The following is a 15,290-nucleotide window of genomic DNA, read 5'->3' as shown; positions in this document are numbered from 1 at the left end:
GGCAGGAACAGGCTGAGACAATGGGTCGACCTGGGCAGTCAGGTCTGTAAATTTTGTAGAGTTGCGGGGTTCTCGAACTCTGAGATTGGAGGCTGTGGATGGGAGATCCCCAGAGGTGATGAGGTTGTGGATGGTTTGGGAGATGATGGTTTGGTGATGGGAGGTGAGGTCGTGGTTGAGGGGGCAGTAGGTTGCCTTCATCTACCTAGTATCAAAGCTCTGGAATTAGAAACATCGAAAATAAGTGCAAGAGTGGGCCCTTCGAGCCTGCACCAGCCTTCAACATGATCATGGCTGATCATCCAATTTCAGTATCCCATTCCTACTTTCTCTCCATTTTACTCGATCACGTTAGTCTGGTCCATATCCAGCTCCCTCTTGAATATATTTGGGACTGGCCCCAACACCATTCTGTGGAAGAGAATTCCACAGGTTCACAACTCTCAGTAAAAAAAAAGTCTTCCTCATCTCAGTCCTGAATGGCTTAACCCTTACTCATAAAACTGTTATCTTTAGTTCTGGATGTTCCTAGCATCAGGAACATTCTTACCACATCTAGACTGTCCAGTTCCATCAGGATTGGGTAGGTTCTATGAGATCCCCACTCATTCTTCTAAATTACAGCAAGCACAAGCCCAGGCAATCCAATCTTTCTTAAAATGACACTCCTGCCATCCTGGGAATCGGTTTGGTGAACCTTCGCTGGACTCCCTCAATAGAAAGTATGTCTTTCTTCAGACAAGGAGACCAAATGTCACACAATTCTTTCCCCAAACTTGTCCATTTGACTTTCTCACTTTTAAATAACTCTTTAAACAAATGTCATCCTCCCTAATATCACTCCCATGTTTCTGACTTTTCATTGTATTTCACATAATACTTTTCTTCACCTGACGAAGGGGCAACACTCTGAAAGGTTGTGATTTCAAATAAACAATAACCTGGTGTTGGACTATATCTTGGTGTTATCTGATTTCTGACTTTGCCAACCCCAGTCCAACACTAATACCTCCACATCTGGACTAGATTAACTTAAGGCATCTAGTTGGACAGAAGGGTCTGTTTCCATGCTGTACAGCTCTATGATTCTATGACTCTATGTAACAGGAGCAACAGGGAAATTGGGGCCAGTAGTACATTTCCACAGTCAATGAGATTTTAACTTAGAAAAAAAAGTTCGAATGGAGAAGAAAGTAGCACAAATTGGCTTTCAAATCAAAAACAGAAAGTAAAATGAAGCAATTGATCTGATAATGGCAGAGTTAAGTGGGAGTGAAAGAAAGGGACAGAAAAGAAAATTAAGAGAAAACGTTTTAATGATGTTTGCTTTATGTGGAAATTATATTGAACATTTGAAATTGTTCGCTTCCTGTGTCACAAAACGTTAGACCATATTATTATCACATGTTCAAATTGTATAATATTGAATTGACTGTGACAAAGTTAATGGGTTATTAATATGTAATTTAAATTCTTAAAAATAATGTTGAAGTGAGGGTGAGGTACTACTTGAATAACAATAAGTACCCAGCAGCAAAATCAAACGCAAGGCCTGGAGATTTGTAATTTGAGGCAAATCTCTGAATCCATTGAATTTGCTGGCTGAGTTACACATTGGTAATAGTGAACATTGCTTGCTCACCATTGTTTGTGCAGCAAGATCTAGCAAACTTAAGTGACAATGATATTAAAAATAGAATTAATTCTTCCTGGAAAATGATGACTGGCACTGATGTTAATGGAATGGGTGTGTGCAGCTATGATAATTAACGTCTCCCTGTTTTCAGCAAAGTCAATGTTGCAAAGAAGAAAAACTCCCAACAAAGTGGCACAAATAATGAGATAGTTGTACACTTTAGAAATACCTTTTTTGTTTGCACTGGTTACGTGTACTTACATATAGATGTGCCACTACAGGACAGTCTGGCCCAATGAGTTTAGGTGTGCAGTAACATACCAGTCATTGTGACAACATGCCTACCAGTGGTCACACTCAGGCTGGTCATTGCCATTATCAGATCAACTGCTCATTCTTCAAACAGCCTGTATCCAAGCTAGAAGATTTCACTTACCTGTGGAAGAGTTATCAACTTCTTGTCCTACTGTCAGAAATACACTGCAGTGTGCTCCTTCTTATTGAATATCTGTCTGAAAACAGGTCCAACCTATATTACCACAATTAGAGCAAGGAGGCAGACACCAGATCCAAACTGAACCCCCATTCTATTTGATAGTGGGTGCTGGAAAAGCACAGCAGGTCAGGCAACATCCGAGAAGTAGAGGAATCTTCATCAGGGCGCTTGCCCAAAACATCGATTCTCCTGCTCCTCGGATGCTGCCTGACCTGCTGTGCTTTTCCAGCACCCCACTCTCGACTCCAATCTCCAGCATCTGCAGTCCTCACTTTCTCTCCATTCTACTTGCACCATGCTGATCCTCACGGACCATCCAAGGATCTGAGCTGTTGTGACAACACACACATTTATGTACATTTTATAACCTGGAGCTATGGATAGTGATGGTGGAGGCTACAGTTACTTTCTATCACAAGGATGGAATCTCTCCCATTCTTACGGCCTGCAATTGATGTATACTAGAAGGATTTAAAGTTGATATTCAACTGTTTGTCTATGCTACAAGTACACCTTCTTTGGTTCTCAAATCCTGGAGTGGGACTTAAACCTGGAGATTCTGGCTCAGAGTTAGGGATGCTACCCACTGCACCACAAGATCTCCTGTGCAGTGCATTTGAAGGAGGGAAACCCAATTGTTACCAAGTTCTGAGTATTTGCCTGTTGTATGTTGCAGAATTTTTAAAGAAAATGTGGTTTTGTCGTTCTTTTCATTCTTCCCCAGTGCATTACAAAACCAAGTTTTGAAATGTAATCGTTGCTGTTATGTAGGAAGTTGAACAAAACATTGTGCACACCAAAGGTCATGAATGAGGTAACTGCGTGGATAATCTGTTGTGGTATTTTCCAGTTTCACAATTCATATATGATTTGATGACCTACTGATTCCAGTTAACCCTGTTTAGTTTTTGTGCAGGTCCAGAGTTGCAGTGCTATAGTATTGACACATTTACATTAAGCAGTAGCCTCATTAATTCTGTTGGACTGTTGGAATATTATGATCTGATCTTGTTGGTACAGGATTAATAAATTATTGGCTTACTAGACCCTGTCTTTTGTTTCTTTTAGATGCATCATATGACACTGGCAGGAGATCTGGATGGGGCAATAATATGAACAATGTGACAAAAAGTAAGTACCATTAAATACATTTAAAAATAAAACTAAGTACAAGTATCAATAGAACAGAGCATCAGTAAGTTTGAGCAAAGTTTAATGGTGGATTTTTGAATGCAGACCTGCAGTTGGGAATTATAAGCATTCAGAAAATCCCAGAGATGAACGTATAGCATTCTGGAATTTGAGGTTTGCAATGGGGCCTCTCTTTCAGCAATTTTGAAAAGTAGTCTCAAAATGAATATTCGTGAAGAGAGACCAATCTTGGGTTGTAGAGATTTATGAAAGGCTTCAGATAAGTAAAGACCTTTGACCTGAAACCCTGAGAAAAATATATTTGAGTTAGAAATGGTGCAGTGAATCTTGATTTCAATGCAATAAGGATACAAGAGAAGGAAACAGGAGATTTTTCTGGCTCCACGTCTGTATGAACTGGGCATCACATATGTTGGACATTTTCACAGCGTTATATTGCAGATCTGTGAAAAATCCATAGAACTCTAATGCGTACAATGCCAGTGTGATCCAACGATACAGATCCAGGAAACTGTCTCCCGATCGGTGGAGATGGTACAGTATATTTCCATTTATGAGAAAGAATAAAGAGACGTTGAGAGATGTATTGGATGCTGTTATCATTTCTGAATTATTGGATGAAATTTAATCCAGTCCAATAGGAAGGAAGCCTGGCTGTCAGGCCCTGAATTAGTTCACACAAGATGTCACTCAGTCCTCCAGCTCCTATAAAACCTTTGGAAAGAACAATGGAAAGGTAGAAATTAGGAGCAGGAGTTGACCATTTGGCCCATTGCACCTGCTACGCCATTCAGTATAATCATGGCTGATCACTTAATACAATAACCGATTCCTGCTTTTACCCCATACCCTTTCAACCATTTAGTCCCATGTGCTATATCCAAATCCTTTTTGAAATCATACGGTTTTGGCCTGACCGACTTTCTGTAGCAGAGAATTCCACAGTCTCACCACTCTGTGGATGAAGACATTTCTCCTCATGTCAGTCCGAAATGGCCTACCCTGTATCCTTAGACTGGTTCTGGACTCTCCAATCATCAGGAACATTTTTTATATTCACTCATGGGATGCGGACATCACTCCCTGGGCCAGCATTTTTATTGTCTGTCCCTAATTGCCCTTGAGAAGGTGGTGGCACACTGCCTTCCAGAACTGCTGCAGTCCACATGCTGAGGTTTGATCCAATGCCGTTACAGAGGGAATTCTAGGATTCCTGCATTTGGTCCATCGTGTACTGTTAGGATTTTATAAGCATCTATGAGATCCCTTAAGGGCGGCACGGTGGCTCAGTGGTTAGCACTGCTGACTCACAGCACTAGGGTCTCAGGTTTGATTCTAGCCTAGGGTAACTGTCTGTGTGGAGTTTGGATATTGTCCCCATGCCTGTATGGATTTCCTCCCACAGTCTAAAGATGTGCAGGTCAGGTGAATTGGCCATGTTAAATTTCCCATAGTGTGTTAGGTGCATTAGTCAGAGGGAAATGGGTCTAGGTGGGTTACTGTTCGGAGAGTCGGTGTGGACTGGTTTGGTGGAAGGGCCTGTTTCCACAATGTAGGGAATCTAATCTTAAAAAAAATCCCTCACTTTATTATCCAAACTCTGGTAAATATAATCCTAACCAAATCAACCTCTCTTTTTATGTCAGTTCTGTCACATGAGAGATAAATCTAGTAAACCTTTGCTGTACTCCCACAATAGCAAGCATATTCTTCCTCAGCTAAGGAGAACGAACCACACATGATAGTCTCAGTGTGATCTCACCAAAGCCCTGTAATTGCTGGAAAAACTCAGTACGTCTGGCAGCATCTGTAGAGAGAAATCAGAGATAGTATTTTGGGTCTGGCGACCCTTCCTCAGAACTGTATAATTGCAGCAGGACATCCTTGTTCCTGTAGGAGGGGATAGAGGCCATGTTAATGTGTACAACTTGCTTACTTAAAGTGTGGCCAATTAGACTTACAAACGAGACACGTGGCACCAATTATCCCTGAACCTATCGAACTTACTGGTGGCTCAGGAATTAAATGGGAACTACATGGCCTTTTGTATACCTCCTGAAAGGCATCCAGAAAATCTTGTCACCTTTGCCTGTGACTTCATTGGAGGCAGAAGTCCTTTATTTATGGGAATGTATCACTGAGGAGATGATCTGTGCTGAGAAAAGTGGCATGTATCACACTCAGGATTCTTTCATGTCTTCCCTCTGATCGCCTGTCCCTCCTCAAGTTGATGAGCTGTGTATAGTGTGGGAAACAGAGTGTAGCGTGGGAAATATAAGTTTCATTTTGGAAAGGAGAACAAAAGAATAGAGTATTATTTAAGTGGAAAAAAACTGCCAAAAGCTGCAATACAGTGGGATTTGGGGGGTACTTGTGCACAATACACAGAGAGCTATCATACATGCATCAGATAATGAGGAAGGCTAACACCAGCACTTATTTCAGGGGGCTTTGCAGTTCAAGAGTCAGGAAGTTTTCCTGCAACTGTACAAGGTGCAGGTGAAGCCCCTTCTGGAGGACCGTGAGCAGTTTTGGTCCCCCGCTTGAAGGAAAGATATCATTTCTGGAGACAGTTCAGAGGAAGTTGGCTAGCATGATCCCTGGCATGGATGGATTGTATTGTTAATCAAGACTAAACAGGGTGGGACTCTATTCACTGAAGTTTCAAAATAAGAGTTGATCTCACTGTAGCACACAGGATTCTTAAGTGGCTTGATGGGGTCAATGGTGCAAGGATGTTTCCCCTCAGGGAAGTGTCGGGGGCCAGGGAGCATAGTCTCAGAATAAAGGAGATAAGATGAGGAGGAATTTCTTCTCTCAGCAGGTTGTAAGTCTTTGGAATGTCTTGCCACAAAGAGCCATCAGGGCAGAGCCCTTGTGTATATTTAAGGCTGAGATTATTGATCACTATGGAAATCAAGAGTTATGGGGAAAGGGAAAGAAAGTGAATATGAAGAATGTCGGATCAGCCATGGCAGAGCAGACCTGAGGGGCAGAATGGCCACTATCCTGTTCCTATTTCTCAAGGTCTATTGGCTGTCCCCACATGACTGTCTTCTCACTCCAATCACCTGTGAGTGACCATCTGACCAGCAGCTTTTGGGATTGATCTTCCCCTCCCCTGGGTTCTGAATCCTTGGGTGGATCTGACACTAGGTCAGTGAAATGCCACACAGGTACTAAAATTTAGCGGGCTTCAGAAGTAGTTAGAGGTTCCTGCCAGTTCCCCAACCAATTGGCAATGAAACCAATTTAATATCAGTGACATTAAATCTCAACCAATAACTTTCAACTCATTTAATTGCTGTAGGAGTTTGTCCAATTTATAGCCATTTTCATTTTCAGTAAGTGCTGTAATTACTTTAAAAATAAGAATTGAATGAATAAGAGTCAATCAACCTTCAATACTCCCAAACTGAGCACTGGCATATTATAGTCCTCTTCTATCAGCTATCTTTTATGTTCCTTTTTCTCTTAACTGTGTATTTCATTGCGATCAATTTTAATTGAGATAGCTGATGATATATTGACATTCAAATTGTTTTGATGCTGCGTTTGCTACTCTTTTCTCCCAAGAACAGCTTACACTGGGTGCAATTTCACCCATGTCAGCAGCTCTCAAGTATTTTGCCCAAATTACCATTCTTTAAGAGTTGAGCTCCAATTTAATATTTAATTATGTGAAACATTAGAATCAAGTGTGGTCCAGTCCACACTTATACACTTATGTTATGATGTCATAGAGTCATAGAGATGTGCGGCACGGAAACAGACCCTTCACTCCAATTCCTTTGGGCCGACCAGATATCCTACATTAGTCTCGTGCCATTTTCCAGCATTTGGCACATATCCCTCTAAACTATTCCTAATCATTTACCCATCCTTTTAAATGTTGTAATTGTACCACCTTCCACCTACTCCTCTGGCAGCTCATTCCATATACGCACCACCCTCTACATGAAAAAGTTACCTCTTAGTTCCCTTTAAAATTGTTACCCTCTCATCTTAAATCTATGTTCTTCTGCTCTTAGATTCCCCAGCCCTGGGGTAAAGACCTTGGCTACTCACCATATCCATTCCCCTCATGATTTTATAAACCTCTATAAGGTCACCCCTCAGCTTCTGATGCTCATGGGAATATAGCCCTAGCCTATTCAGCTCAAACCCTTCAGTCCTGGCAGCATCCTTGTACATCTTTTCTGAACCCTTGCAAGTTTTGAACATCTTTCCGAAGAAGCTTGAAGGCCAATTACAGCATTTCCTCTATTGTCAAATGATCCATCACAGACAGATCAATGACAGGTCCTTTTCCATCAATATGGCTCTGAGATCCAGTGTCAGTTCATTAATTTCTGAACCATAAAGTGTGTTATCTGGTTTCAAATCTTCGTGGTTGAGAAACACATGCTTGTCAAAGTTCAGAGCATGGTTAGTTTTTACTATGAGCACTGAAAACACTATTTGAACGAATGTTTTCCAAAGGTTGGATGATAAAAGGTTCCTCAGTCCCTCCTCTCTTCCATAATGCCAATTCCATGACAGTCTGTTCTGAGGAAGAGTCACTTGAACCAAAATGTTAATTCTGATTCTCTTCACAAATGCTGCCAGACCTGCTGAGCTCTTCCAGAAATTTCTATTTTTGTCTCCTATTTATTGAACTGTTTTTCAGAAAAATCGTGTTTTCTGACCACTTTCAACCTTACTGACAAATGTTACTCATCCTCTGTTCAGAGAAGTGCTTCTATACATAATGCTTTGAATTAGTTTATGAATCTATTTTTTCAGCTTCTCCTGGAGCAACGCAAAGTGTGAATAAAAGCTCAGAACAACCTCGACCCCAACCAGGTAATAGTGAAGAGTAAAAGAAAGAGTGTGATGGCCTTGCAGAATGTTCTGTCAGTGTAGAAATGGAAAGAAATAGGAAGAAGATCTAAGCTAATGTAGGACACTAATTGAGTGTTCTTCCTTTATTTTCACTCTTCTTCCACATCCCCAAAAAAATCTTCACCTTTCCTGGGCACTTTTCCTAAGCCTAAACTTCAACTCCATCATTTCAATCTTCATAACACTAGCCCTGGATGGTCTGATGTATAAAGCAAGAACTTATTGCTTATATCTAAAACTGAGGAGTTGGCTGTGTGCATATGAAATCAGATTTGTTCCACACAGGGCTATTGACTGAACATATACTGGAATAGGAAACTAAATGTGTGTCTGGTGATCTGGTGTTCAAAACTTCCTGCAATCTGCTCCAAAACTGGATCAGTAAACTGACTGGGTAGTATCAGTGACTCTCTGGTGTAATTGTCATTTACCAGTCCGGTACATTTTCTGAGGCGATTGCACAACCATGGGCAGAGGCCAGCGTGAGCTAGAGGGCGGGTCTGAAACAGAGGAAATTTGATACTTTTCTGACGCTTTCTATTTAGATGAATGCTTGTTGTAGAATTCCAGCATTTGATTTGAATGTTCTTTTAATTTAAATCCATTTTTATTTAGTTTTCCATTCTGGTGAATACTGAGGAGAGTGCTTCTGTATTTCAGATCCATATCAAATTCTAGGACCCACCAGCAGCCGGTTAGCCAATCCAGGTAAGATGATGAATCAATAAAAGGGCGATTATCTGCGAAAGATATATAGAACTATGCTGGAGTGTACCAGCATATTTGTACTGAATTAACAAAAGAAAACTGATTTGCAACGTCACCAGAAACATTGAGCAATGGACATATGTTTATTGACTTAGAGGCACAGGCTGATTAGCTGCTATTTACTTTCTGCTATTTATGTCAAAACAATCATCAAAAAATTCCATAACTTGGCAAAGGAACAAAGGGACAATGATCCTCAGTACTTCTCAGTTTTTTATTTAACAATCATATGTAGAAGACATTTAGAGAAAGTGATTTTACAGATGCTTCATAGCAGAGCAACATATCTTGAAAGCTGAAAAGACATTTCGGGCTCCACTGACTGTGTTGAGTTATTATCTATTTTGCTTATAATAGCACAGGTAATGAATTATATTGTGGTGGAGCTTTTCAATGTGGCACTATATATACATATTACTGTGCAGTATGTTACACCACGTGGCAGTATGAAAGTGTAATATATTGTAGTGTGGTGCAGTGCACTGTGTACAATCATTGAATTATTTAACACAAGAGATAACCTTTCTACCTACTCTGGATATTTGAAGGAGGTACTCAGTTTGTCTCATTTCCCAACTCATCCCTTCCCCTTTAATGCAATGCTTGAGGGAGTCTTCTGGATGAGATCCAGAAAGAAGAGGTCCTGTCTGCTTTCCAAAGTGCCATACAAGATTTCACTTGTTGTTTTGAAAAATATGGGAATATCATTCCTCACTGTCCAGTCCAGTATTTGCACCTCAAATAAAATAATCTTGTCATGATCACATTGTGGTTTATGGAATCTTGCTGCACACAAGTTGACTGCTATGTTTCTTACACCCATGTCTACTTGGACATAATGCAATTTGGAATGTTTTGAGTTGGGAAGGGCACTATATAAATATATACCTTTCTTAGTCGCCCTCCAAATATTTCCACTTCAAATATGCATATAATTGCTTTTGAAAGTTACTCCCACTCTTTCAGGTAACACATTTCAGATCAAAACAACTTGCTATAAAAATACAACTTCTATTCTCCATCTGAATTATTTGCCAATTATTTTAAATCTGTGCCTCGTTCTGACTGAAGCCTTACCTCATTATTCGTATGTTATTTAATGTAGTGTAGTTTATGAATATAGTCTGTATTTTAATGTAGTTCACTAATCACAGTGTAGTTGATCATTACGTTCCATCTCCATAACAGGAAACTCTGAGATTCCCTCTCTAAACCTTTCAAAAGTTCTACTCTCCTCCTTTAAAATGCTTCTTAAAATCTACCAGTTTGACTAAACTCAAGTCTTGAGACTCACAAACAGTAAGGCTTTGAGAAAGTTCAGGCTCGTCCTGGTAAGTAGCAAGTAACATTCCATCATAAAAATACCAAGCAGAGATCAATTTCCTACAAGAGAGAATCTAACTAACTTCCCTCAATGTTCAAAGACGTTATGGTTATTGAACCCTCAGTCCAAGAACCAGAATAGGATCAGAAGGGCTTTTTCCCGAAACGTCGATTTCGCTGCTCCTTGGATGCTGCCTGAACTGCTGTGCTCTTCCAGCACCACTAATCCATATAAATACTCAGTTCCACGAGAGCAGATCAGATGCTGGGAATTCTGGGAAAAGTAATTCACCTCCGAGCTCTTTAAAACTTGTCCATATCCACAAGGCACACTTCAGGAGTGTGACATAATCCTCTCTACCTGCTTGGATGAATGAAACTCCAAAAACACACAAGAGGCTCTTCACATTTCCGAACAAGGCATCCTGCTAGATTAATATCATAACCAGCACCTGAGAAATTCACTCCCTCTACCACAGTGCACTATCCTCCATCTACAGTCTGCACTGCAGAAAGTTGCCAATACTCTTTTGACAGCACCTTTCAAACTGACAATCTCTGTCATCTAGAAAGACAGATGCTTGTGGAAGGCCATTGTGATTTCTCCTTCAAGCAGCAGATCATTGACTTGCAACGATTGCCATTTCTCCACTGCCAATCATTCAAAATTCTGGAATTCTTTCCTTATTGGTGCTGTGGTGTATCTACATCAGCAGCAGCTTAGGAAGTCAGCTCAATGGCACATTCCAATGGAATGGATAATTAATATCAGCCTGGCCAATAATACCCATGTCCAATGAACTGAAAAAGAAAAAAGAATCATGTCAGATGTGCTGGTAACACGGATTTGCTGAAAGAAAATTATGGTTTCTAAATGTACGGTATTGATTTTTAAGTGTTGCAGTGGTAATGTCAGAAATCCAGAGCATCAATATACTGGGACATCGTTTTGGACTCTGCCTTGGCAGACGAAATTTGAGTTCAATTTTTAAAAAAAATCTGAACTTAAAAACATGAATCTAATGACAACCATGTGACCCATTTGATTCACTAATATCCTTTCGGAGAGGAATCTCCCATCCTTGCCTAGTCCTGCCTACATATGCCTCCAAACCGACGGCAATGTAGCTGACTCTTAGCTGTCATCTGTAATGGCCTAGTAAGCATCCTAGTTCAAAGTAACTAAGGGAGACATAATAAATGCTGTTCCAACCAGTGAAGCCTATACTCCGCCAATGAATAAAAAATAACACATTTATAGAGCACTTTAATACTGCATATGTTATCACTCTGACTGTATTTTATTGTGTCTCAGTTTATTACCATTTGGTACAATAAGTGCGAAAGAGAATCCATTCATTGCAAAGTAGTATCATTTGTTTCATTGTGGTGTATTTAAGGTTTTATTTATCCATTTATGGAACCCTTTCTGGCAAGGTCAGAATTGTTGACCATCCGTAATTGCTTTTGGATTGAGTGGCTATTTCTGAGGGCAGCTATGAGTCACTCACATTGATGTGGGTCTGGAGTCAAATGTAGGCCAGACCACGTAAGGATAGTAAATTTCCTGTCCAGAAGGGAATTAAGGCATTAATAAGCCAGGCAAATTATTGTAAGAGTTATAATAATTGTCACCAACACCGTTGCTGAAGTTATCTTTATGAGTCAGAATTATTATTGCATTTAAATATCACCAGTTTTTGTGGTTGGATTTGAGTCTATGTTCCTGGATTATTATTGTGGGCCTCTGGATGATTAGTCTCATGGCTTTGCCACTATGCTATTGTCTCCGCCACCCCTCTTAGCTCCATTACAGTGTGGTACTGTGGTTCATTCTTCAGTTTATTACAGTACTATGCAATATGTTACTGTAGACCAGATTATTACACTGTTCGATTACATCCCTGGATTTATTACAGAAGGGGACTTACTTCATTCTGTGTCTGTTTTCATAGAATGGTACAATATTTTACTGAGGTTCAGTTTGTTATTGTGAGTCAATTTATTACCATGTCATTCAAAATGTTTTTGTGGTTCAGTAAAATGTGATGAACTATATTATTGTGTGCTCGTTTATTAAATTGTGGTAAAATGCTTTATTTCGCTGATTGTCAATAGCTGAAGCAATATTTTACTAAAACAGTGAGCTACACTATTTTTGTGCTGCAATTTATTGCAGTGTGATACAATGCCCTATTGTAGTTCAGTTTGTTGCAATGTAGTGTGATATTTTATTGTGGTTCAGTTTAATTCAGTATGGTAGAACAATCTGTTCAGTTGCTTACAATGTGTTACAGTAACTTAGGTTAGTATATTTCAGTGCCTTTGTGTGGTTCATTTTATTAAAGTTTGATACAATATTATATTCAGTTTATCAAAGTGTGGTACTGTACCTTATTGAAAAATAACAGTCTATTATTTTTACAATATCATACATTATTTATTTTTGGTCCAACTTTCATCAATATAGTACACAACTTTATTGTATTGTTTTTTATAGTTTGGAGTTCAGTATTCCATTGTGATTTAGTTTGTTGTAGTTTGCATTATTTTGTGGTTCTGTTTATGAGATAATGTTTTATTATTCCATTAATTTTTGTGTGATTTAGTATTTTGTGGTGCAGTTTCTTAAATTGTCATTGAGATTATGACATGGTAAAGGAATATCAATACACAATGGTGAAATTTTCAATAGTAGTTGAGTTTATTACCTTCTGGTATAGTATTTTGCAATTCTGTTGATTATAGTGTGGTACAGTACTTCATTGTGATGTAGTTCATTACAGTATGGTACAGCAGGTTATTAAGGTTCAAATCTAACAGTATACTAGTGTCCTATAATAGTCCAGCGCTTTGCAATATTCAGTATTATTCAGTTTATTTCAGGTATACAGTGTGCTATTGTAGTGCAGTATATTACAGTGTCGCATGGTATTTTATTGTGTTTAATTTTATTACAAGTTGGTAAAATACACTATTGCGATTCAGTTGTTACAATGTGTTACAGCAGCTTTTATTTGGGTCATCTTATTATAGTATGTTCCAGTATTTTAGTCGGCATCAGTTTATTGCACTGTGCTGTAGTAGATCACTGTCATTTTGCTTTTAAAACACAGAAAATTCTTTATTTCGGATTTGAGGTGTTACAGTTTTTTTTACAGAATTTTATGTTTATTATATTGAAGTTGAATAATTACTGCCATTTATTTTATTACTGGGTAGAATAATATTTAGTTTATTTCATTGTGGTTCAACTTATTATGCTGTGGTGAAATATTTTATTGTGAGTAGGTTATTGCAGCTTGTTAGATTATTTTGTCATCATTTAGTTCATTACAGTGTAATACTGCATTTGTTTGGTTTATTACAAAATAGTTGCCTATTTTATCATGGTTCAGTTCATTAAAATGTGGTACAGTACTTTATTGTGCTGTTTATTGCAGTGAAATGCTGTCGTTTATTATTACAATGTGTTGCTGTATTTTTTATGGTGCAGTTTTTGCAGTGTACTGGTGTCCTGTTGTGCTTCATTGTATTGCAGTTATTATATTGTTCAGTTCATTACAGGGTGGTACAGTATTTATGGTAGTTAAATTTATTAATATTTATTAAAACAATATTTATTTGTTTAATAAGTTGATTATATTGTGCTACAGTGATTTAATATGATTTATTTTTAATGCATTGCAGTTAACTATTTTAGAATGGTTCAGTTCAAGTGAGACACTATATTATTTACTTTGTATGGTCTGGTACAATATTTCATACTGACTACATTGCAGAGTATTGTGTATTAATGTGGTTCTTTTCATTAGTGTGGTTTGAGTACTTCAGTATCATCTAGCTCATTACAGTTTGAAAATATTTTATTTTGTAATTTCTTTTAGTAGGATTGAATTTATTGAACTTATTACTATCTAATATGGAATTTTTGTGGATTAGTTTATCACAGTGTAGCTGAATATTTTGTTGTAACTCAGTTTACTACAATATTGTACAGTATTTTAGTGCAGTTCTATGTATTACAATGCATATGTTATTGTTGTTCAGCTTGGTAGAATATTTAAATGCAGGTCAATTTATAACATTGTTTTTCCTTAAATTTGTAATAATGTGGGATAATATTTATTTACAGCTTAGTCCATTTAGTATGATCCAAAAGTTTAGCATGGTGTTTGTCTGAACCACATTGTGATCCAGTAGTTTATTGTGCAGCACTTTGCATACTGTACAGCACTGTGATATTTGTGGTTCAGTATCTTATAAAGTGTTATTGTATTTTAGAGTTGGTCAATTTATCAGTACGGATTGCAGTATTTTAAATATGTGCAGAGTCACACCTACAGTGTTAGACAGGATAAAAATTGTAACTGTATGTAACCTCACTCACTGGTCTAGAAATATGCAGGAAACTGAATAAAAGCCATACTAAAATAAAAATTAATTGGATAATTTTATTCTGACGTTGTTTTGGAAACAAGTTCAGGGGATCACTCTTGCCCTGATTAATGTCATGCAGTACTCAAGCTCCATCTTCACCAGACACAGGTATTGCCCTTTCTTGAAGGAAATTAACATTTTTTTTGCCAGAACTGACTGGCTTTTTTTATAGGTGCATCATTCTCCAAAAAAAGTCTACTCCTTATATCTATCCAATGTCTCAACTTAAATGGTGGAGGATTGTGACCCGATTGTTTGTTATAACCTTTAGCAGCTCAGCGTAAATGTAACTTAGTGTTTCATTAACGAATGAATCTCTTTCAAATCAACCCTTTTTTTCAAGTGGACAGTTCAAACCATACAGGATTGTGACTCTGTTATCTATTATAAACTGAAGCAAGTTAAATCAAGTGTAACATACTAGGTTGCCATCTTATGATTCTCTTTTAAAGCACCTTTCAAGGTGACAGTTCCAGCCCTGGGTCCATCTTGATAGCAGGATTTTTCAAACTGTCAATCTGATCCATCCTTTAATCTCCTTGACATTTTTTCACTAAACCTGAATATCACACATCATATGTGGACTCAAAA

The 15,290-nt window shown here is 38.3% G+C and overlaps 1 protein-coding gene across 7 annotated transcripts in view; it reads left to right on the top strand.

The window, feature by feature from the left end:
* fli1 (Fli-1 proto-oncogene, ETS transcription factor) overlaps positions 1-15,290 on the top strand; it is a 79,214-nt gene that overhangs the window by 55,632 nt on the left and 8,292 nt on the right. For all 7 annotated transcript variants that reach the window (XM_043676924.1, XM_043676917.1, XM_043676921.1 and 4 more), the window contains 3 exons: positions 3,201-3,263; positions 8,070-8,129; positions 8,829-8,876. In XM_043676924.1, coding sequence (XP_043532859.1) covers positions 3,201-3,263; positions 8,070-8,129; positions 8,829-8,876 — 171 coding nt within the window. The remainder of the gene's footprint in view (positions 1-3,200; positions 3,264-8,069; positions 8,130-8,828; positions 8,877-15,290) is intronic.

This window comes from Chiloscyllium plagiosum, chromosome 35, assembly GCF_004010195.1.
Source record: "Chiloscyllium plagiosum isolate BGI_BamShark_2017 chromosome 35, ASM401019v2, whole genome shotgun sequence".
In the NCBI taxonomy this organism is placed as follows: domain Eukaryota; kingdom Metazoa; phylum Chordata; class Chondrichthyes; order Orectolobiformes; family Hemiscylliidae; genus Chiloscyllium; species Chiloscyllium plagiosum.
The sequence above is the reverse complement of the archived record's forward strand: the minus strand, read 5'-3'. Positions and strand labels throughout refer to the sequence as shown.